Source organism: Fringilla coelebs (assembly GCF_963513975.1).
Source record: "Fringilla coelebs genome assembly, chromosome: 4".
Lineage (NCBI taxonomy): Eukaryota > Metazoa > Chordata > Aves > Passeriformes > Fringillidae > Fringilla > Fringilla coelebs.
This window is the reverse complement of record NC_140032.1, coordinates 1,083,320-1,104,470: the sequence shown is the minus strand read 5'-3', so window position 1 is coordinate 1,104,470 and position 21,151 is coordinate 1,083,320. Positions and strand designations below refer to the sequence as shown.

At 52.3% G+C, this 21,151-nt stretch overlaps 1 protein-coding gene across 2 annotated transcripts in view; it reads right to left on the bottom strand.

The window, feature by feature from the left end:
• The window catches only part of EXOC6B (exocyst complex component 6B), a 309,916-nt gene that overhangs the window by 161,883 nt on the left and 126,882 nt on the right, over window positions 1-21,151 (bottom strand). For both annotated transcript variants that reach the window (XM_084205070.1, XM_084205071.1), the window contains one exon: window positions 9,444-9,620. In XM_084205070.1, coding sequence (XP_084061196.1) covers window positions 9,444-9,620 — 177 coding nt within the window. The remainder of the gene's footprint in view (window positions 1-9,443; window positions 9,621-21,151) is intronic.

Genomic DNA, 21,151 nt, shown 5'->3' with positions numbered 1-21,151 from the left:
AAACCCCCAAATTTAAGTAAGAGTCACTAAAAAATCCCATCTAGGTGAGCACAAGTCATAAAAATTTCATTTTTAAGTAAATAAAGCTGCAAAAAATTTAAATATGGGTAAATGGAATTCTAAAATATCACAGCGAAATGACTGAAATCCTAAAAAAAATCACATTGAAATGAGTGTGTTGCTCAAAAAAATCACATTTAGGTGAATGAAACTAAAAAAATCAAATTTAATTAAGTTCCACTCTAAAAAATCCCATCTAGGTGAGTAGAAGTCATAAAAAATTCATTTATAAATAATTAGAACAGCAAAAAATTTAATTATGGGCAAGTGGAATTCTAAAATATCAAAGAGTGACAAGTGAAATCCTAAAAAAACCAAATATAAATGAAAGTCACTCCAAAAAAATGACATTTAGGGGAGTGTAGCTTAAAGAAATGAAATTTAAATGAGTGTCAGTCCAAAAATTCCCATCCAGGTGAGTGCAGCTCATGAAAATTCCATGGATTAAAAAGGATAACTAAAAAAACCTGAAATATGGGCAAGTGAAACACAAAAATTCCACATGGAGAGAAGGGAAATCTCCCAAAAAAATGAAATTTAAAAAAAATTTAATGAAATTAAAAAAAAATCAAATTTCAATGAAAGTCACTCTAAAAAATCCCATTTGGGTAAATGAAACTATAAAAAAAATATAAGTCATATTTGTTTGATCCTAAATTATGTAAAAATACAATTTATCAAAATATTTTATCAAGAATTATGTGCTGATGCCACTTCAAAATGCCAATTTTTGGTGAGTGCAACTCTAAAAAATTCAAATTTCAATAAATCCCACCTTAAAAAAATCACTTTTAGGAAAAGGAAACACTAAAAAAAAATCACATCTAAATCAGTGTGACTCAAAAAAAATCACTTTGGGGTGAGTGTAGATCTAAAAAATTCAATTATAAATAAATTCCACTCTAAAAAAATGACATTTAGGTGAGTTCAGCTCTAAAAATCTCATCTAAATTAATGCCACTCTAAGAAATCAAATTCAGGTGAATGAAATGATAAAAAAATCACATCTAGATCAGTGTAACTAAAAAAACAATCAGATCTCAAAAATGCTGATATGAAATGTGTCACTCAAAAAAATCACTTTTAGCTGAGCACAATTCTAAAAAATTCAAATATAAAGAAATTCCACTCCTAAAAATCACATTTAGGCAAATGAAACTGTGAAAAATCACATCTGTATAAGTGCAACTCCAAAAAAAAAATCACTTTTACGGGGGTGCAACTCTAAAAAATTCAAATAGAAATAAATTCCACTCTAAATAATCACTTCCAGGTGAATATAACTCTAAAAATTCAAATATAAATAAATTCCACTGTAAAAAATCAATTTAGGCAAATGAAACTATAAAAAAATCCCATCTATAAAAGTGTAATTTTTAAAAAATCCCTTTTAGGTGAGTTTGGCTCTAAAAAATTCAAATAGAACTAAATCGCTCTCTAAAAATCACTTTTAGGTGAATACAACTCTAAAAAATTTAAATATAAATAAATTCCACTCTAAAAAATCACATTTAGGCAAATGAAACTATGAAAAATCTCATCTTTATAAGTGTAACTCCAAAAAAAATCACTTTTAGGGGAGTGCAACTCTAAAAGAATTCGAATTTAAATAAATTCCATTTTAAAAAAATCACTTTTAGATGAATATAGCTTTAAAAATTCAAATAGAACTAAATTCCATTCTAAAAAATCCCTTTTAGGTGAATATGACTCGAAAAAATTCTAATCTAAATAAATTCCACTCTAAAAGAAATCAGTGCCAGTTGAATTTAACTCTAAAAAATCACATTTAAATAAGTTTATCACTCCAAATTATCATTTCTAGGTGAGAGCAGCTCGGACACCGGTGGGTCCAGGGCATGGTCAGGATTCCAGGTATGGAAAATTCCTGGAATCTGCCAGGATCTGCCTGGGATCAGCCCAAATATTCTGATTTTTCCGGGCTTGGGAGCAGGGAAATGCCCTTCAGTGCGGGGTTTGCTGCGCTGCAATCCCAGGGAACGCTGGCACTGCTCCAGGCACGGCACCCAGGGGACCCTGGCACCCCCTGCTGCTCCTCAGGCAACAAAAAGGGGGAAAAAAGGCAAAAACCGGGCAAAATCCCCCGAGTTATTCCGTGGGTTTCACCTGGATTGGCCCAAAAGCGCAGCTTGGGTTCCATTCCCGGTTTGTCCCTGGGGAGAGGCACCAGGGGGGAATCTGGGCTGGGTGGGATCAGAGGGGGAATTCCATTTTGTGTCCTTAGGGGACGTTCCCTGGGCACCCCAAATCCCGGGAAAAGGGGGTGGGGAGGGACAGGGACGGAAGGACAGCCGGGGGGGTGGGGGTTTGGGGGGGCTGGGGGGAGGCAGAACTCAGGAGAGCCCTCCAGAGCTGCCGGGGGCTCAGGGGGCTCAGGGGGCTCAGGGGGCTCAGGGGCGCTCTTCTCTCCTCCATGGGATCTCCCACATGGGGATATTCCCCATGGGATCTCCTCCATGGGATTCCCTCCATGGGATCTCCCACATGGGGATATTCCCCAGGGGATCTCCTCCATGGGGCTTCTCCATGGGATCCCCTCCATGGGATCTTCCACATGGGATTTCCTACATAGAATCTCTTCCATGGGATCTCCTCCATGGGATCTCCCACATGACATCCCCTCCATGGGATCTCTTCCATGGGATCTCTTCCATGGGATCTCCCACATGGCATCTCCTCCATGGGATCTCCCACATGGCATCTCCTCCACGGGATCTCCTCCTTGGGATCTCCTCCCTGGGATCTCCTCCTTGGGATCTCCTTCATGGCATCTCCCACATGGCATCTCCTCCCTGGGATGTCCTCCCTGGCATCTGCTCCATGGGATCTGCTCCATGGGATCTCCCACATGGAATCTCCTCCATGGAATCTCCTCCATGGGATTCCCTCCATGGCATCTCCTCCATGGGATCTCCTCCCTGGGATCTCCTCCTTGGGATCTCCTCCATGGCATCTCCCACATGGCATCTCCTCCCTGGGATGTCCTCCTTGGCATCTGCTCCATGGGATCTCCCACATGGAATCTCCTCCATGGGATCTCCTCCATGGGATTCCCTCCATGGCATCTCCTCCCTGGGATCTCCTCCCTGGGATCTCCTCCCTGGAATCTCCTCCCTGGAATCTCCTCCATGGGATCTCTTCTATGGCATCTGCTCCATGGGATCTCCCACATGGGATTTCCTCCATGGGATCTCATCCATGGGATCTCCCACATGGGATCTCCTCCATGGGATTTCCTCCATGGGATCTCCCACATGGGATCTCCTCCATGGGATCTCCCACATGGGATCTCCTCCATGGAATCTCCTCCATGGCATCTCCCACATGGGATCTCCTCCATGGCATCTTCTCCATGGGATCTCATCCATGGGATCTCCCCCATGGGATCTCCCCCATGGGACCCTGGCACGGAGCCCAGAACCCCTCTGTGTTCCATTATGACCCTGGAGCCTTGTGTGAAGACCTGCAAGCCACAGCAGTTTTAGTGTAATGATACAATTATCACTGGGTGAAAAAATACATTTTTGGGGTTTCTAGAATGGGGGTTCAGGGTGCAAGGTGGACGGATTTGGGTAGGAGGGATCCAGCCTTTCTCCTTCTTCTTGCCTCCATCTTCTGCTGTGCTGGTGGTACTTTTGGGTTGGTTTAGAGTAGAAGCTCACTGTCCAACACAGGTGACAGTATTGGGAAGTTCTGTAAATATTGTACAGGTGGTTTTTAGTATAAAGAGATAACACTGCCCCAGGGCAGGCAGAGTGCCTGGGACTGTCCTGCTGGATGGACCTCGGCAGGGCAGGAGGGAAATTTTTATAGATAAGGAACAATAAACCACCTTGAGAGCGAGAACTGAAGAGCCCTGACTCATCCTTCAAGCTGGAGGCAGCTCGGGGCTCAGGGAGGATTCCCAACCCCAGAGTGCCCCAGGCAGGGTCCTGGAGGCTCCTCAGAAGGGATGAGGAGGGAAAACTGGGATTGGGATCAGCTCCTCCATGGGGTGGAACTGGAGCTGGCAAAGGATCGCAGGGTGAGAGGGAAATCAGTGCTGGCTGGAGCTGAAATGGGGATCCCAGGATCCCAGACTGGTTTGGGATGGGAGGGACATTAAAGCCCATCCTGAGGTGCTCCAGGATGGGATTCCCACATCTGCACCCTCAGGATTTCATGGGATAAACTCCTCTGTGAGGGGGAACTGGAGTGAAAGGATCTCCTCCATGCAAGGAAAACCAGATCTCGGCACTGCAGAGGTTCCTGGCTGGAGCTGAAATGGGGGATCCCAGGATCCCACACTGGTTTGGGATGGGAGGGATCCTAATGGGGAGACCCTGAGGTGCTCCAGGATGGGATTCCCACATCTGCACCCTCAGGCACTGCCTCTGGAGCTGCTCTTGGGGCAGCCTGGGATGGTGGAAGAGTCCCTGGCCATGGCAGGGCTGCAGTGGGGTGGGATTTTGTGGGATAAACTGTGAGGTGAAACTGGAGCTGGTAAAGGATCACAAGGATTGAGGGAAATCAGTCCTGGTTGGAGCTGAAATGGGGGATCCCAGACTGGTTTGGGACAGGAGGGACTGAGGTGATCCCAGTGCTCCAGGATGGGATTCCCACATCTGCACCTCCACCTCCTGCCTCTGGAGCTGCTCTTGGGGCAGCCTGGGATGGTGGAAGAGTCCCTGGCCATGGCAGGGCTGCAGCAGGATGCGATTTTGTGGGATAAACTCCTCTGTGAGATGGAACTGGAGTGAAAAAATTCCTTCTTGGGAATTCCTTCTTGGGAAGGAATTGCTGGCTGGGAGGGTGGGCAGGGGCTGGGCTGGAATTCCCAGATTTGCTGGGGCTGCCCCTGGATCCCTGGCAGTGCCCAAGGCCAGGTTGGATCCATCTGGGACAGTGGGAGCTGTCCCTGCCCACAGCAGGGGTGGAATTGGTGATTTTTAAGGTCCCTTCCACCCCAAGCCATTCCATGATTCCATGAAATTCCCCCTCTGCCTGGACTGACACAGCACACCATGACCCTGTCTCCCAGTCACAAACTCAGGTGTTTATCTGCAATTTCAACATTCAGACACATGTAAAATTCACTGAATGTAGCGCTGAAGAGGTGCCTGCACCTCCTGAGCCAGAGCTGCCCTGCCAGCCCTCCCAGCAATCCATAAATCCCTGGGTTCTGGGACGTGCCCATGCCACGGGAGTCAGGCTGCCCCAGGCAGGACTGATGGCTCCCCTGACACCCCCTCCAACCCAATCCTGGCTTTTATTCCTCTTGATTTCCAGAACAAAGGATTTATTCATCTTATCCCAAAAATTTCCCAGTCCACACAACACCAAGCTCCCAATCTCATTCCCAAATCCTGCAGCAGGCACGTTCCCAGGGCTGGGAGTGGGGCAGGGCTCTGGAAACACCCAAATCCCTCCTGCAAGTGGGGTTAAACAATCCCTGCAGCACATTTAACCCCTGCAAGGTGAGTTTGCCAGGGAAACTGCAGCCCTGGCTGCCACCAGCACAGGGATGGCTCAGAGTCTAGGGAAGCTTTGCTCTGGGTTTGGATAATTTGGGATAGGAGGATTCATTTGGGATAGGAGGATTCATTTGGGATAGGAGGGTTCATTTGGGATAGGAGGGTTAATTTGAGATACAAGGGTAATTTGGGATAGGAGGGTTCATTTGGGATAGGAGGGTTAATTTGAGATACACGGGTTAATTTGGGATAGGAAAGTTAATTTGGGATAGGGGGGTTAATTTGAGATACAAGGGTTAATTTGGGATGTGAGAGTTAATTTGGGATAGGAGGGTTCATTTAGGATAGGAGGGTTCATTTGGGATAGGAGGGTTAATTCAGGATATGAGGGTTAATTCAGGACATGAGGGTTAATGTAGGATGCAAGGGTTAATTTGGGATAGAAGGGTTAATTTGGGATAGAAGGGTTAATTTGGGATCTGAGGGTTAATTTGGGATAGAAGGGTTTATTTGGGATACGAGGGTTAATTTGGGATGCAAGGGTTAAATTGGGATCTGAGGGTTAATTTGGGATAGAAGAGTTAAATTCGGATCTGAGGGTTAATTTGGGATAGGAGAGGTAATTTGGGATGCAAGGGTTAATTTGGGATAGGAGGGTTAAATTGGGATCTGAGGGTTAATTTGGGATATGAGGGTTAATTTGAGGCACAAGGGTAAATTTGGGATTTGAGGATTAATTTGGGATCTGACGGTTAATTTGGGATGCAAAGGTTAATTTGGGATAGGAGGGTTAATTTGGGATAGGAGGGTTCATTTGGGATCTGAGGGTTTGGATTTGGACTCTTGGTGGTAAAAGCAGAACACGAGCACAGGTTCTGTCCCTCCCCTGGAACCCCAGGAATTCCCGAGGAGCCAAATCCGGGGATTTGGGAACCATGTCCCAGGGATCAGCTGGGGCACAGGGACACGGGCCAGGACCCAGAACCCACGGGGGCTGCACTCCAGGAGAGGCACAGAGCAGGGGGGACAGCAGGTGACACAGACAGGAATTGTCCCTAAACCTCCCCTGCTGCCCCAGCCATGGCTCCGCTCCAATCCAGCTTTGGAGTCCTCAGGAAAAAGATCTGGAGCTGCTGGAGGGAGCCCAGGGGACATCAGGGAGCTGGAGCCAGGCTGGGAGAACTGGGAATGTTCCCCTGGAGAAGGGAGGGCTCCAGGAAGAGCTCAGAGCCCCCCTGAGCCTCCTTTGCTCCAGGCTGAGCCCCTGCCCAGCTCCTCAGGGATTCTCCAGCCCCTTCCCAGCTCCTCAGGGATTCTCCAGCCCCTTCCCAGCTCCTCAGGGATTCTCCAGCCCCTGCCCAGCTCCTCAGGGATTCTCCAGCCCCTTCCCAGCTCCTCAGGGATTCTCCAGCCCCTGCCCAGCTCCTCAGGGATTCTCCAGCCCCTGCCCAGCTCCTCAGGGATTCTCCAGCCCCTTCCCAGCTCCTCAGGGATTCTCCAGCCCTGCCCAGCTCCTCAGGGATTCTCCAGCCCCTGCCCAGCTCCTCAGGGATTCTCCAGCCCCTTCCCAGCTCCCTCAGGGATTCTGCAGCCCCTGCCCAGCTCCCTCAGGGATTCTCCAGCCCCTGCCCAGCTCCAATCCCTTCTCTGGGCACGCTCCAGCCCCTCCAGGTCTCTCTTGTCATGTGGAGCCCAACATTGGAATGGCTCCATTTCCACTTGAGAGCTTTCTTTGGCCAATAAATCAATAATTTTCTTTTCAAAAAGGACAAATCCCCAGGAGGATTCACTCTGGTGACCCAGAGACAGCACCAGGGAATGCTGGAGCTGTTCCAGGGGAGGCTCAGGCTGGATTTCAGGAAAGGTTCCTCATCCAGAGGGTGCTGGCACTGCCCAGGCTCCCCAGGGAATGGGAACAGCCCCAAAGCTGCCAGAGCTCCAGGAGTGTTGGGACAGAGCTCCAGGGATGCCCAGGGTGGGATTTTGGGGTGTCTGAGCAGGGCCAGGGTTGGATGGATGATCCCTGTGGATCCCCTTCTGTGCAGGAGATTCCCTGATTCTAGGAGGGAACACAGGGAACTCAAAGCTGATCAGGAGCAAACTGCTCACTTTTCTCTGCTCCATGGGGTGTCCTCCATGGGGTGTCCTCCATGGGGGCTCCCCCAGGGGATCTCCTCCAGGGGATTTCCTCCATGGGGCTCCTCCATGGAATCTCCCCCATGACATCTCCCCCATGGCATCTCCTCCATGGCATCTCCTCCATGGCATCTCCCCCATGGGATTTCTCCCATGGCATCTCCTCCATGGGATCTCCCCCATGGGATTTCCCCCATGGCATCTCCTCCATGTGATCTCCTCCATGAGATCTCCCCCATGGCATCTCCTCCATGGGATCTCCTCTGTGGGATCTCCTCCATGGGATCTCCCCCATGGGATCTCCCCCAGGACACCTGGCCAGGTGCACCCGGGGGTCCCATGGCTGCTGCCCCTCCCCCCCTGCTCTTCATCACCACGGACAGCGGCCGCTGCCCACCCTGGGACAGGGACTGGGATGGGGACAGCCCCTCCTGCCCATCCCCCACTGCAGGGTCACCCCTGGGAGGTCACCAAGTGCCACCACAGCCAGAGATGGGATTCACCTGCCTGGGATGGGCCAGAACCATGGAATCATGGAAGGGCTTGGCTTGGAAGGGACCTTAAATTCCATCCCACCCCATCCATGGCAGGGACACCTCCCACTGTCCCAGGTGAATCCAGCCTGGCCTTGGGCACTGCCAGGGGTCCAGGGGCAGCCACAGCAAATCTGGCAATTCCAGCCCAGCCCCTGCCCACCCTCCCAGCCAGCAATTCCTTGCCAAGATCCCAGCCCAATCTCCCCTTTCCCAGTGGCAGCCATTCCCTGGCTCCTGTCCCTCTGTCCCTTGTCCCCAGTCCCTCTCCAGCTCTCCTGGAGCCCCTCCAGGCCCTGCCAGGGGCTCTGAGCTCTGCCTGGAGCCCTCCCTTCTCCAGGGGAGCATTCCCAGCTCTCCCAGCCTGTGTGACCTCACTCTGCTCTGGATGCACAGCAGCTGTGGAAAGGAGGGAATGAATTTGCAGAGGGAAAACAGAAAGCCCAGAACCACTTAAACAACCCCAACTTCAAATTCCCAGCCTGTCCTTGGTCCCCTCCCTGTCTGCCCAGGGGCTGTCACGGTCAGGGTGATCCCCCAGCCCAGGGGCTGGCTGTAGCTGAACACATCATTTTCCTGACAAAAGAGGCTTCAACAAGTGAGAAAAACCATCCCGAGGGGCAGACAGAACTTCCCAAAGGTCCAGGACACGGCTGCATCCCAAGGAAGGATGGAGACACCCAAAGGCTCAACCCCCCAGGTCCTGCACTGCAGGGCTGGATCTCTGAGCTGCCTTTCCTGAGACATGGGGCTCAATTCCACGGAAAACATCCCGAATCCCAGGTGCACCAGCACTGGGGGAAGGGAAAACCAACACCATCCCCAGGTGATGTGCTTCCCAAAACCCTCTGCCAGGTGACAGGAAGCTGCAGTGGGAGGGAAAGAAGGGAGCACATGAAGGAATTCCAATTTCCACCTCCCATCCTGACACAACCCCTGATCCAAAGCCAAACCAGGACAAAGGAAAAGGCCAAAACTCGGGTTATGGAGCAGTGTTTCCATGAGGGATGGATGTTCTCCAGCAGCACCAAGGTGCTGGGACAGACTGGGGTGGGCAGTTCCCAATCCTTGGCCTCTCTGCTGAGCCCAGTAATGGGAATCGAGACAAAAACACAAAATACATTTGGAGACACATCCCGCGTTGCCCACCCTCTTCTGCACCTCCAGGACTTCCCCATGAGCAAGGAGCAAACCCCTTGAGACACCACAGGCACCCCACAGCGCCCAGTTTGGTGTTTACCTCCTCCTCCTCATCCTCATCCTCCACATCCAGGATCCCCGAGTCCTGCTCCGACATGGGGCTGGTGTTCTTCACCTCCAGCTCCGAGTTGGCACTGAACTCCTTCTTGGATTTCTTCCCCCCGCTAATCCTGGGCTGCTGGGACACGATGTTGTCCAGGTTCCTCTGCTGCTGTGCCTGGGAGGAAACACAGATTCCACCTGGGATTTAATTTGGTTTTCAGGCACGAGGCGCAGCCAGCCCCGCCAGGGGACAAAGGCGGCCGGAGGCGCCACGCGCTCGGCGGAATTCCGACACGTCGCCTTTCCCCCGGCCCAGATATTCCCAGATCCATTTGCAGGGCAGGCCGGGGATTATGCAACAATCCAAACACGCTCCTGGCTCTTTCCAAACCCCGGCCCCGGGCTGCCACATTGATCCGTTTACGGCCCAGCTGCGGCAATATTCGCCCGCGGGCCATGTGGTGACTGTCACAGCCCGCGCGCGGGGACCTCCTGAACCGCCGGGTTTGTTCCTCTTTTCCAGCACAAAACATTCCACATCTGGACCCCAGAGGTTCCTGAAAGCATTTTTGTGGGAGCCCAGGAGGGTTTAATTGCACATTGTTGATGTGCGGAACGAGCTGTAAAAGGTGCTCAAGGAAAACGTGCTGGAAGCAGCGGGACGGAGGGCTGGGAACACGTGGAGTTATTCCAGGGGGTTTTGGGGTTGTCTGGCAGCTGAGGTCACACTGTGTGCCCTCCTGCAAAAATTCCATTGTTTTTCCTTTGATATGGAGCGCAATAATCGGCAGGAAAAGCGGCTCAGCCCCGCTCGCCCAGGAGCTGAGCGGGTTCAAACCGAAGGGCGAGGAACGGGAACAGCACGGACACACCAGGGGTCTCCAGGGCCAAATCCCAGCCAAAACCAGGGGGAAAAGGCCAATCCCATGGATGTGGCCCTGCTGGAGACCAGCAGGGTTTGTGTGCTGGTGTAACTGGAAAATAAACCCTCGGAAAACCTGGAATTTATGCGGATTTGGACACAGATTGAGCGGATTCCCCCCTGTATTATGCTGTGGATTTTTTATGTATCAGGAGAAAGGTGTGTGGGAATCATGGAATCACAGACAGGATCCTCAGGATCCTCTCGTTCCATGGGCAAGGACACTCTCCACAAACCCAGGTAGTTCCTGGACATTCTGAAATTCCAGGATTCTCTGAGGTGGCAAAAAGGGCCCATCCCCTTCCCTATGGGAATGTGGCAGCCTGGATTTAGAAGGAAGCAGGGAATCCATTAAACCTGTTGGAGATCAGCTGCCAGCAACACCAAGAGAGAATTAAACATTATTAATTACTATTAAAAATCTCTAATTATTAATTAGTTCTGCTACCTGAACTGCAGAGAGCACGAAGTGTGCTTAATCCGTGTGCAAACCTCCCAGATTATTTCCTTTTCAAAACTCGGAAGTTTTAACGTCCCACCAAAAATAATTCAGGAGCAGCTTTGATTTTTGCCAGCCTGGAAATCCCTTTGGAATTTCCCCTTGGGAAGCAAAACCCCACCAGGGACCGAGCCCTGGAGTAACTCCTACACCTGAGGAATATTTAAGTCCAAGCACGGCATGAAGACCCCATTCCTTGGAAGATCCAGGCATGGACATCATGGACATCACGGATTTTCCATTCCTTGGAAAATCCACCTCAAAGTGCTCCTCACCTCGAGCACACACAATCAGCTCGGAGTTAATTCACGAGCCGGGCAATCCATGACAAAATTCCACGTACAAAGCTGCCCCCGGAGGCGGCTGCAGCGGGAAGAGGAGCGAATCCTTGGATGGGGATGTGAATCCTTGTGGGATGCGTTATCCCACAGCACAACCTTGACCTCTAGTGGCTGCAAAGCAGGAGCAGCCCTGGAGTTTCTTTATTCCGAGTGCTCCTCCCAGCTGAGCCAGGGGACTCCCAACCCCATCCCTTGAAAAAAATTTAAAAACCTCTTCAGGGATGAATCCCAACAATGGGAATTTTTGCAACAAAGCCCCAGAGGGAAAGGTCTGGGTGGACGCTGCCCGGGACAAAGTTGTGCTCCCGACGTCAGGACGCGAAGCCGATGGGGAAAGGGGCGTTTTTGGCACCGGGATTTTCGGACTTCAGAGGCAGCACTCTATAGAAAGGCCTTGCAACATCCCATAAAGGGAATTAGGACTTCAAAACGGGGCGGGAGCCCTCGGTCCTTCAGAAGAGAACACAACAAAGGGTCGGGGCTCGGGCCCGCCCAGCGCTGCCATGAGTTTCCCAACCCAGGCCTAATGAAGTTATAACCCTGAATCCACTGGAAATTCCCCCAAAAGCAAGCCCAGCGCGCTCATTAAACCCTCCAGTTTATGTAATCCTTCTCCTTCTGGAGAGGGGAGAATCAAAGAGTGGGAAAAGGCGAGTTTGGGATGGAGCCCCGAGCCGGACACGGCTCGTTGAGCAGGGCGGAGCGCACAGGCGGTCATGGGAGAGGGAAATCTGGGATAACGAGCTGGAGGATGCTGCTGCCAGCCCTGCACTCCCCTGCCCCAGCCCTGGCGTGAAACACACGGGATTTCAGCCTGGACACACCGAGGATCCGTGGAAGTGCCCTCTGAGGATCACCCACCTCGGTCCCACCGCTGTTTTCCAACAGGGATTAATGTTCCCTGTGACAGAGCACAGCAGGACCAGGGGTCAATACTGGTAAGACCCAAACCAAATGTTGATAAGACCACATAAATTCCAGTTATTTAGAAATCAAGGAAATCTATCCTGGAGCCCCACAGGGAGTTTCCCCCCAGGCTTTGATTTTGCACTTTTAATGCAAATAAACTGATTTATCGAGAGAAGAGTTTGGACCCAGATTGAAGTCCAAATCACAGAATCCAGGAACAGTTTGGGTTAGAAGGGACCACAAATCCCATCCCATTCCACCCCCAGGGACACCTTCCCCTGTCCCAGGTGCTCCCAGCCCCAGTGTCCAACCTGGCCTTGGACACTCCCAGGGACCCAGGGGCAGCCACAGCTGCTCTGGGCACCCTGTGCCAGGACCTCTGAATAAAATAAAAGGAAAAATTTGTATGTTCCAACTCCCAGATATCCTAAAAAGCAGCCAGAGGATGCTCCCAAAGGCACAAAACGTTTCCAGCCCAGCAGGAGCAAGTTGGACCTTGAGGAATCTTCACCTTTCAGGATTTTTGAGGGGGGAGTTTTAAATCGGACAAGATTTTCCAGGGATTTCTGCCTGAACAGCCTGACATTCTCTCCGTGGAGGTTTGCCCCCTTCCCTTTCTGGGAACCCTGGAGCCGAATCCCGCCCTGGGACGGGCACATTCCCACTGCCCAGAATGAAGGAGTGATCCTGGAGGAACGGGAATGGCTTTTCCATCTCCACCGGGGCATTCCCAACCCCCCGCTCCCGGCAGGAAACGATCTGGACTGAGGTGACCTACAAGTGAGAAATATCGAATTTTCTCCAGCTCCGTGAAGTCAGCGAGGTTTGGGTTTCACTGGGAGGGAAAGGCAGGGCTGGGGGGAGGCCCAGAGGAAGCAGCTCTGGAGAAATTTGGGATTATCCAAAGGAACTCCCCAGCTCGTTCCCAGCACCTCCCGGGCCGGGGTGCGGCAGAACAACCTTTCCATGGATTTGCTGGGGCACAGCAAGGATCAAACCCGGCCTGCAGAGGAGCACTGGGGGGATTTGGGGGGTCTGATCCCCACATCAAAGGCCGGGTGACACCCGGGGTGCCCTCGGAAAACCCACGGAACTGGGGCTGGGGGAGCCCTAAAGCCCTCAGAGGATGGATGGCAAATCCAACCCAAAATCCCCCTGCCCTTTGGTGTGGTTTCCAGGAAGGTGAGGCCAGTTTGGGGTTATCCTGTGGGATTGCCTCTGCCATCCAGGACCATCAATCCACGGGAGCACAAAAGAAGGCAGGAGAGCCCAGGCCTGGCCGCAGCTGATGCTGCTTTAAGGAATCAAACACAAAGTGCTGGGATCATGGAGGGGAAGCTCCCTCCAAGCACAGCCACGTCCCTCATCCACAGCAGCCTGGAGACCAGGAGCACCCCCATCACTCCAGCAGGGCAGAATTCCCGGCTCCAGGTGGGAATCCTCCATCCAGAGTGGCTGGTAGGACAAGCCAAGGGCCAGGCTCAGGTCAGTGACCCACCTCGGTGCACTGAGGCTGTCACCAGGCAGCCCAGAGGACTTTTAGGGGACTGGGAGAGCAGGAGCTGTCCCTGCCCATGGCAGGGGGTGGAATGGGATGGGATTTAAGATCCCTTCCCACCCAAACATGCTGGGACTATGTGATGGTGTAAATCCTGCCTCCTGCACATCCCTCCTCCGAGGGCTCGACCTGCAGGACACAGCTTCGGGGGGTTCTCCTCACACCCTAATATTCCCAGAGAGCTGTGGACTCCTCATCCCTGGAGGTGTCCAAGGTCAGGCTGGACAGGGCTTGGAGCAAACTGGGATAGTGGAAGGTGTCCCTGCTCAGGCAGGGGTGGGATGGGATGGTTTTTAAGGTCCCTTCCAACCCAAACCATCCTGGGATTCAAAGCCCTCAACAGGAAGGACTTCCCTCGGCATTCCAGGATCCATCCCAAAAAAGCTTGCAAACAGCAACTCCACCTTCCCACCCCTCACAACCAAACCAGCCCAGCCCAACCAAGCCAGAGCTGAACTTTTGTAGCTGAATTTTTCAGGGTTGGGTTTTTCAAAGCAACTCAATTCCTCCAGATCGAGTGACCCCGGCTCCAAACCTGCACCGCAAAGCCATGGAGGCATTCCCAATGCCATGGGATCATTCCCAATACCTTGGGATCATTCCCAATGCCATGGGATCATTCCCATTGCCATAGGAACATTCCCAATACCATGGAGTCACTCCCACTGCCATGGAGTCATTCCCAATGCCATGGACTGGGATCAGTCCCAGCTCCATGGACTCATTCCCAATGCTACAGGATCATTCCCAATGCCATGGGGTCATTCCCATCACCATGCACTCATTCCCAATGCCAAGGGATCATTCCCAATGCCACGGACTCATTCCCAACCCCATGGGATCATTCCCAACCCCATGGGATCATTCTCAATGCCAAGGGATCATTCCCAATGCCATGGGATCATTCTCAATGCCAAGGGATCATTCCCAATGCCAAGGGATCATTCCCAACATCATGGAGTCATTCCCAATGCTAAGGGATCATTCTCAATGCCATAGGATCATTCCCAATGCCAATGGATCATTCCCAACACCAAGGGATCATTCCCAACACCATGCACTCATTCCCAGTGCCAAGGGATCATTCCCAATGCCATGGCATCATTCCCAATGCCATAGGATCATTCCCAATGCCAATGGATCATTCCCAACACCAAGGGATCATTCCCAACACCATGCACTCATTCCCAGTGCCAAGGGATCATTCCCAATGCCATGGCATCATTCCCAATGCCACATTCCCAGAGCAGGCCAGGGACTCCTCCAGGCTCTGCCTCCAGAGCCCCCCCAAGGAAAAGTTGTGTCACCCCCTCCAGGAGGAAGGAGCTCCTTTCAAACTCCAATATTGTTATTTTTGTAACCTCCCCTCGTTTTCTGCACCCTTTGCAAACACTTGGGTCTCACCTCCCCTCACCTCCACCCACCAATATTTACTTTTGAGCAGAATCTAATTAGGTTTTTCCTGATGGGACACGAGATAAGGCCCGGGGAGAGGGGGCTGGTGATTTAAAGGGAGCGATGATTTAAAGGCTGGCTTTGGTAGCTTTGATTAGTTCCTGCTGTGATGGTTTTACAGACCCCTCTAATGGGCTGAGACACTGAATTTTCAAATATCATTTCCCAATATCCCCAGGAATGGGATACATATTCCTCAAGCAATCTTAAGGGAAAAAAGAAAAGGGAAAAAAAAAAAAATAAAGCAGCAAAGCCGACCGGCTACGGGGGTAGGGGAAAAAAAGAACATTAATAAAAAATGACAGTAGGGCTGGAGCCCTGCCAGAGAGCCATTCCAAAGTTATAAAATCCCCCTGGGATCAGATAAAAGCAGGGATTATTATTGCAAGGTGTAAACTCAAGGCACGGCCGCAGCTCCTGCTTTGAGTTTGGCGGCGGAGCCGGCGCTGTCGGGACCAGGAGGGGCTCGGCCTCTCCCGCTCCCGGTGCTAACTTGTTATCAGAGCAGACAATTTGTTGGAGGTTTGGCTGACAAAGTTCTCCCTGAGCTCAGGAAACGAGGCCCAACAATGGGAGGGTTTTTTTTGAACTCCATTCCAGGTCATTAAGTAAAAGGAGTTTGGAAACGCGGCGCTGGATGGGTTTGCTCTCCCCAGCGCACAGACTCGGCCTCAACCCACCCCACTCCTCGTTCCCTAACAAGTCTCTTCCACCTCAGCTCGTCCAGAGCTCAAATCCACCCTGGGTCTAATATTCCTAAACACCAATTTGCCTCAAATGCAAGTTTTTGGCATCAAGTGTGCAAGGAGGAAAATGCAATTAACCCTTTGCTTTGCTCCCACCCCATGATTTACCCTCATCCCCTGCTCCTTTTCCCAACCTGGATTTAATCCAGGCCTAATTCCATGGATTTTACAGTTCAACATTCCCTGGCCAGAACAAGGGCACTGCTGTGGCAGCAGGACCCCACTGGACACCCAAAAATTCCAGTTTGTGCTGCCCTGGATCCCTGGAAGTGCCCAAGGCCAGGCTGGACACTGGGCTTGGAGCCTCCTGGGATAGGGGAAGGTGTTGGGGTTGGAATGGGATGGGATTTAAGGTCCCTTCCAACCCAAACCATTGCAGGATTCTGGAGCCCCTCTGCTCTGGAGCCAGGCTGGGAGAGCTGGGAATGCTCCCCTGGAGAAGGGAAAAATCCAGGGAATCCTCAGAGTCCCTGAAGGGGCTCCAGGAGAGCTGGAGAGGGACTGGGGACAAGGGACAGAGGGACAGGAGCCAGGGAATGGCTGCCACTGGGAAAGGGGAGATTGGGCTGGGATCTTGGCAAGGAATTGCTGGCTGGGAGGGTGGGCAGGGGCTGGGCTGGAATTGCCAGATTTGCTGTGGCTGCCCCTGGATCCCTGGCAGTGCCCAAGGCCAGGTTGGATCCACCTGGGACAGTGGGATCTGTCCCTGCCAGGGATGGGATTAAACCCATGGGATGAGCTCAGCCGTATTCACCTCCTTGGAGCTCATTCAGTAACTGAGTTAATTCAGTTTTTCACACAAAACCTGTCAAACCTCAGCTGTTTTGGGGGGAGGCTGCTCAGCTCAGCACTGGGAGAAGGGAATGATCCAGACTCTCCCCCTTCCAAGGAAAAATTTATCACACCAGGATTGATAAAAAGCCTTGGGCAACCACAGCCTCCGGGTCAGCTGCACAAAAAAAGCCACTTTTTAAGGAGCCCTTTATGGCCCAAGTGTTGATTTACACTTCTGTGGGATCCAGATCTGCGGGCAGCTTCAAAGGGAGCTCAGTGGGGCGATTACAGAGTTTATTTATCACATTTACACGGCAGCAGGAGGAGGAGGAGGAGGAGGATGGCTGTTCCACAGGGCATTTCAAACACATGAAAGTCCTCGGCCTGACAACTCCACAGCTCGGGGCTCTGCTCCAGCAGCCCCAGCTCTTGGGCACAGAAATGGTTTACAGTTTATCTGAACTGAGGTGGAACTGGGGCTCTTTGACTCACTTCTACCGACCATTTAAAATTCCTTTTCCAGCTGGGAGCACCCCTGGATGAACCCCCCCGCCCTGGGAGCTGCTGTGACCCTGGGCTGCTTTCACTCTGCCCAAGGAGGCTCAGCCCTGACTCAAAGCTCCACTGGAAACTCCCACACGTCCCTTTAGCCTCTCCTCACTCCTGACTGGGACCCAACCAAGCCCTGAGTGAGGAGGGAGCAGCAGAGGGATCACAACCAAACCTGGTCACAGGTGAGAGGGTCTGGAGTGACTCAGGAGCACCCAAGCGTGCAGGGCCTGCCTCTGGGAGCTCTCCCAGGGAACTGGGGTTGTTTTCCAAGCCAGGCTTTGTTCCAACACGCTCCCTGACAAGCAAGGCATGGCACAGGGAACGGGGCTTGGCCTTTGGGGTTGGTTTTTTTTCCCCCCCAGTGAAACTGTTAAAAAGGAGAAATCCCAGCGAAAGAAAGAACCCTAACCCTTTGTTTCCTCAGCAAAAAGAAACAGAGGAGGAGGGAATGGAGCTGGAGAGGAGAGTGGGGAGCTAAAGGGACAAAGTCAGGCTTTGACTTAAGGGTGTTCTAGCAGAGAATTGCAGAATTACAGAACTAGGCAGTTCATGGAATCACACTTTGGGTTGGAAAAGCTCATCCCATTCCAGCCCTTCCCATTCCATCTTCCACCACCCCAGGGTGCTGCCAGGCTCTCCCTGCCCTTCCTTGGGCTGCCCCAGGGCAGCTCTGGGGCTCGGAGCGAGCCTGCAGCACCAGCAAAGCTCCTCCTCAACCCAAGGCACCCTGTGACATTCCAGCCCCAGCACAGGGACAATCCCAGCTCCAGGAGCTCCTCAAAACCCCTGGGGACTCTCCAGGTGCTGTCCCCACCTCTGTCCCTGCCCAGGCAAGGTGGGACCCTCACCCCCCTGGGTATTCAGGATAAAAGCAGCCATGGATTAGATCTCACTACAGGGGGGAGGTTTTGGGCTGGGCTTTCCAGGGTTTGATCCAGGGGGAATTCTGGAAAAGCCATCTGAGTGTGCTCAGCTTGGAGTGCCCCTGCCCAAACTCTGAGCCCACACAGGGCCCTCACTCCAGGCTCTGAGCAGCCTGACCCCAGCATTTCCCAGGGGTTTTCCTCCAATTTTCCCTTCTCAGCCGCTTTCCCGAGGAACAGCCTGCCTGTTATCCCTGCTTTCCGTGGCAGGAACTGCAGCAGGAGCTGCTCCCTGGCCCTGGAGCAGACAGGAATTATCACTCACGGATGCCCCACTTTTCCTTGACCTCACCAAGTCCCCCAGGGAGTCACCCTGGCCTGGATGGAATCCTTGGATCCCAGTGTCCGTGGGAGTTCCCAGAGAGCTGCTCCACACCCCCTCCCTGGGCTCTGGCACTGGGAGATAAGGTTCCTTTCAAGATTCTGCTTTTGTTCCCATTTATCAGCCTGGCCTGGGTTTTTGAAGGACTCTGAGGGACTGGCCACGGCCAGAGCACCTCCCTGGGATGGTCCTGATTCTCCCAGAACAGCAGGGCTCTGTAAATCCCAGGAAAAGCCCAGTGTGGGCAATCCTGGACCAGACAGGATTTTGGCTTTTCCACAGGACAGCCTGAAAGTCTTTAAGGGAGATCTGGGAAGAGCTGCAGAGATCCTTTGGCTCCCCCTCAGCTCCCAGCCCTGCAGGCAGAATATCCTCAGCCATTCCCACAGAAACCTGGGATCAGGGGATCCCAGGGGACACGTTCAGTAACTGAGGGACAGAGGTGGGATCTGGAATGTTCACTGAGTCTGGGAAGAACCTGTCTGACTAAGGCTGCCCTGGCATTCCCAAATCCCATTTTCCATGGCAGAGGAATGCTCTTCCAGGGACTGGCCACAGCTGCTGGCCTGGAGTGCCGTGAGCTTCAGAGCCATGGCCCAAATGAATCCCTCATGGAATGGGCTGGGTGGGAGTGGAACCTTAAAAACCAACCCTGTTCCACCCAGGCTGGTCCAGCCTCAGTGTCCAGCCTGGCCTTGGGCACTGCCAGGGATCCAGGGGCAGCCACAGCAAATCTGGGAATTCCAGCCCAGCCCCTGCCCACCCTCCCAGCCAGCAATTCCTTGCCAAGATCCCAGCCCAATCTCCCCTTTCCCAGTGGCAGCCATTCCCTGGCTCCTGTCCCTCTGTCCCTTGTCCCCAGTCCCTCTCCAGCTCTCCTGGAGCCCCTCCAGGCCCTGCCAGGGGCTCTGAGCTCTGCCTGGAGCCTTCCCTTCTCCAGGGGAGCATTCCCAGCTCTCCCAGCCTGGCTCCAGAGCAGAGGGGCTCCAGCCCTGCAGCAGCTCCAGGGCCTCCTCTGGGCTCTCTCCAGCAGCTCCACGTCCTCCTGCTGTTGGCCCCAGGGCTGGGGCAGCTCTGCAGGTGGGCTCTCACCTGAGGGAGGGCACAGGGACACAATTCCCACCTTTCCTTTGGCATCAGCCCAGGGCTGAGCAGTGGGGGCTGGGCTGGCCCATCCCAGCCTCATCCCCAGCATCCCAAATCCCTCTCCCAGGGCTGCTCTCCATCCCTTCTGTCCCCTCCCTGCCTGGGTTTGTGCTGGCATTGCCCTGACCCAGGTGCAGCCCCAGCCCTGCTGAGGTTCTGTCCCAGCGCTCCGGGAGCCCCCCCAGCCCATCCCTCATCCCAGTGTCCGTCTGTCCCTCCCTGTCTGTCCAGGCTGAGGCAGGGATGCTGTGTGGGACAGGGCCAAATGCTGTGCACAGCCCCAGTGGATCCTGCCAGTCCTTTTTCCTTTTCCATCCAAACTTTGGGAGGAATCTGGGAGAGGATCACAGCCAAAGGCTGAGCCCCGAAACCCAAAGAACCCCCAGGCACCCTGCACATCCCAGGAGCAGCAGCACCTCCACCTTCAGGAGATTTAAAAAACAGTATTAAAAAAAGGATAAATCCCAGTTGGAACAAAGCCCTTTTCATTCTGTTTGGGAATAACCCCTCTGGTTTTTTTGATGAGAAACCCACAAAGCAGCTGCCAACGGGGCTGAGCCACAAAGAGCAGCTCAGCTGGGGGAGAACAAAATGGCTTTTTCAGGAATAATCATCTTCCCCAGGATCCCTGAGCTTCGGGGAGCAGCAGAAGAAAGCAGAACATTATTTGGTTAGTGCTGGTTTTAATTAATCACAGAATTAGCCGGGCCCTGCCTCCCCCAGCACGGTGACTGTAAGGAATATTTAATCCCAATATGAAAAGTTTCAACTTTACAGAAGAGCTTCAATTTCATTTTCCTGCCTTCCCTTCACAAAGATCCCTCTGATAATGTGAAATATTCTGTTGATAAATACATTTTTTTTTTCCTAAGCACTGGGGCGTGAGGGTTGGGGATTTAGAGAAGAGATTACAGCAGAGAAAAATGAAATTATACATTCAGCACTCAGCACTGCTCTCCAAAACCAACTCTCCCAACTGAAACCACTTTTTGTGGTCTTTTTTAACATAAAAATGAACTTAGTCAACACATTACATAATTCTCCTCTCCCACAGTATGTTCCCAGGATTTTTCTCCCTGCATCCATCACTAATATTTCACTCACACCACAGTTTTTAGGACTGAGCCTAAAAAGATTTTAAGTCCACAGCGATAAATCAAAACCTGATCTCATCTCGCCGCTGTAAATTCACTTCATGGTCACCCTTGAAAGCACCACAAGTCATTGCAGAATTCAAATTGTGCTTTAAAAATAAAAACCTCTCCATGTTCTGAGCGCTCCAAGCTCAGGAATCCACCACAGGAACATCGAGCACCTCCCAGGTCCCTTCTTCATTCCCCGGACATGATCTGCCCTCTAAAGGCGTCTGGGGAAACTACAAAGAGCTTTTTTAGCCATGGAAAAAGCCCTGCAAGGGTTTGATTTCCCCTGCCTTTCCCTCTCTGCCTTCTCCCTCTGTCCCCACCACACAGGAGGGTCCCAGGCTCAGCTTAACCAGGCCCAGCCTGAGCTCAGCCCAGCCAGGACCATCCTCAACTCCAGGAAAACTCCCCAGGACA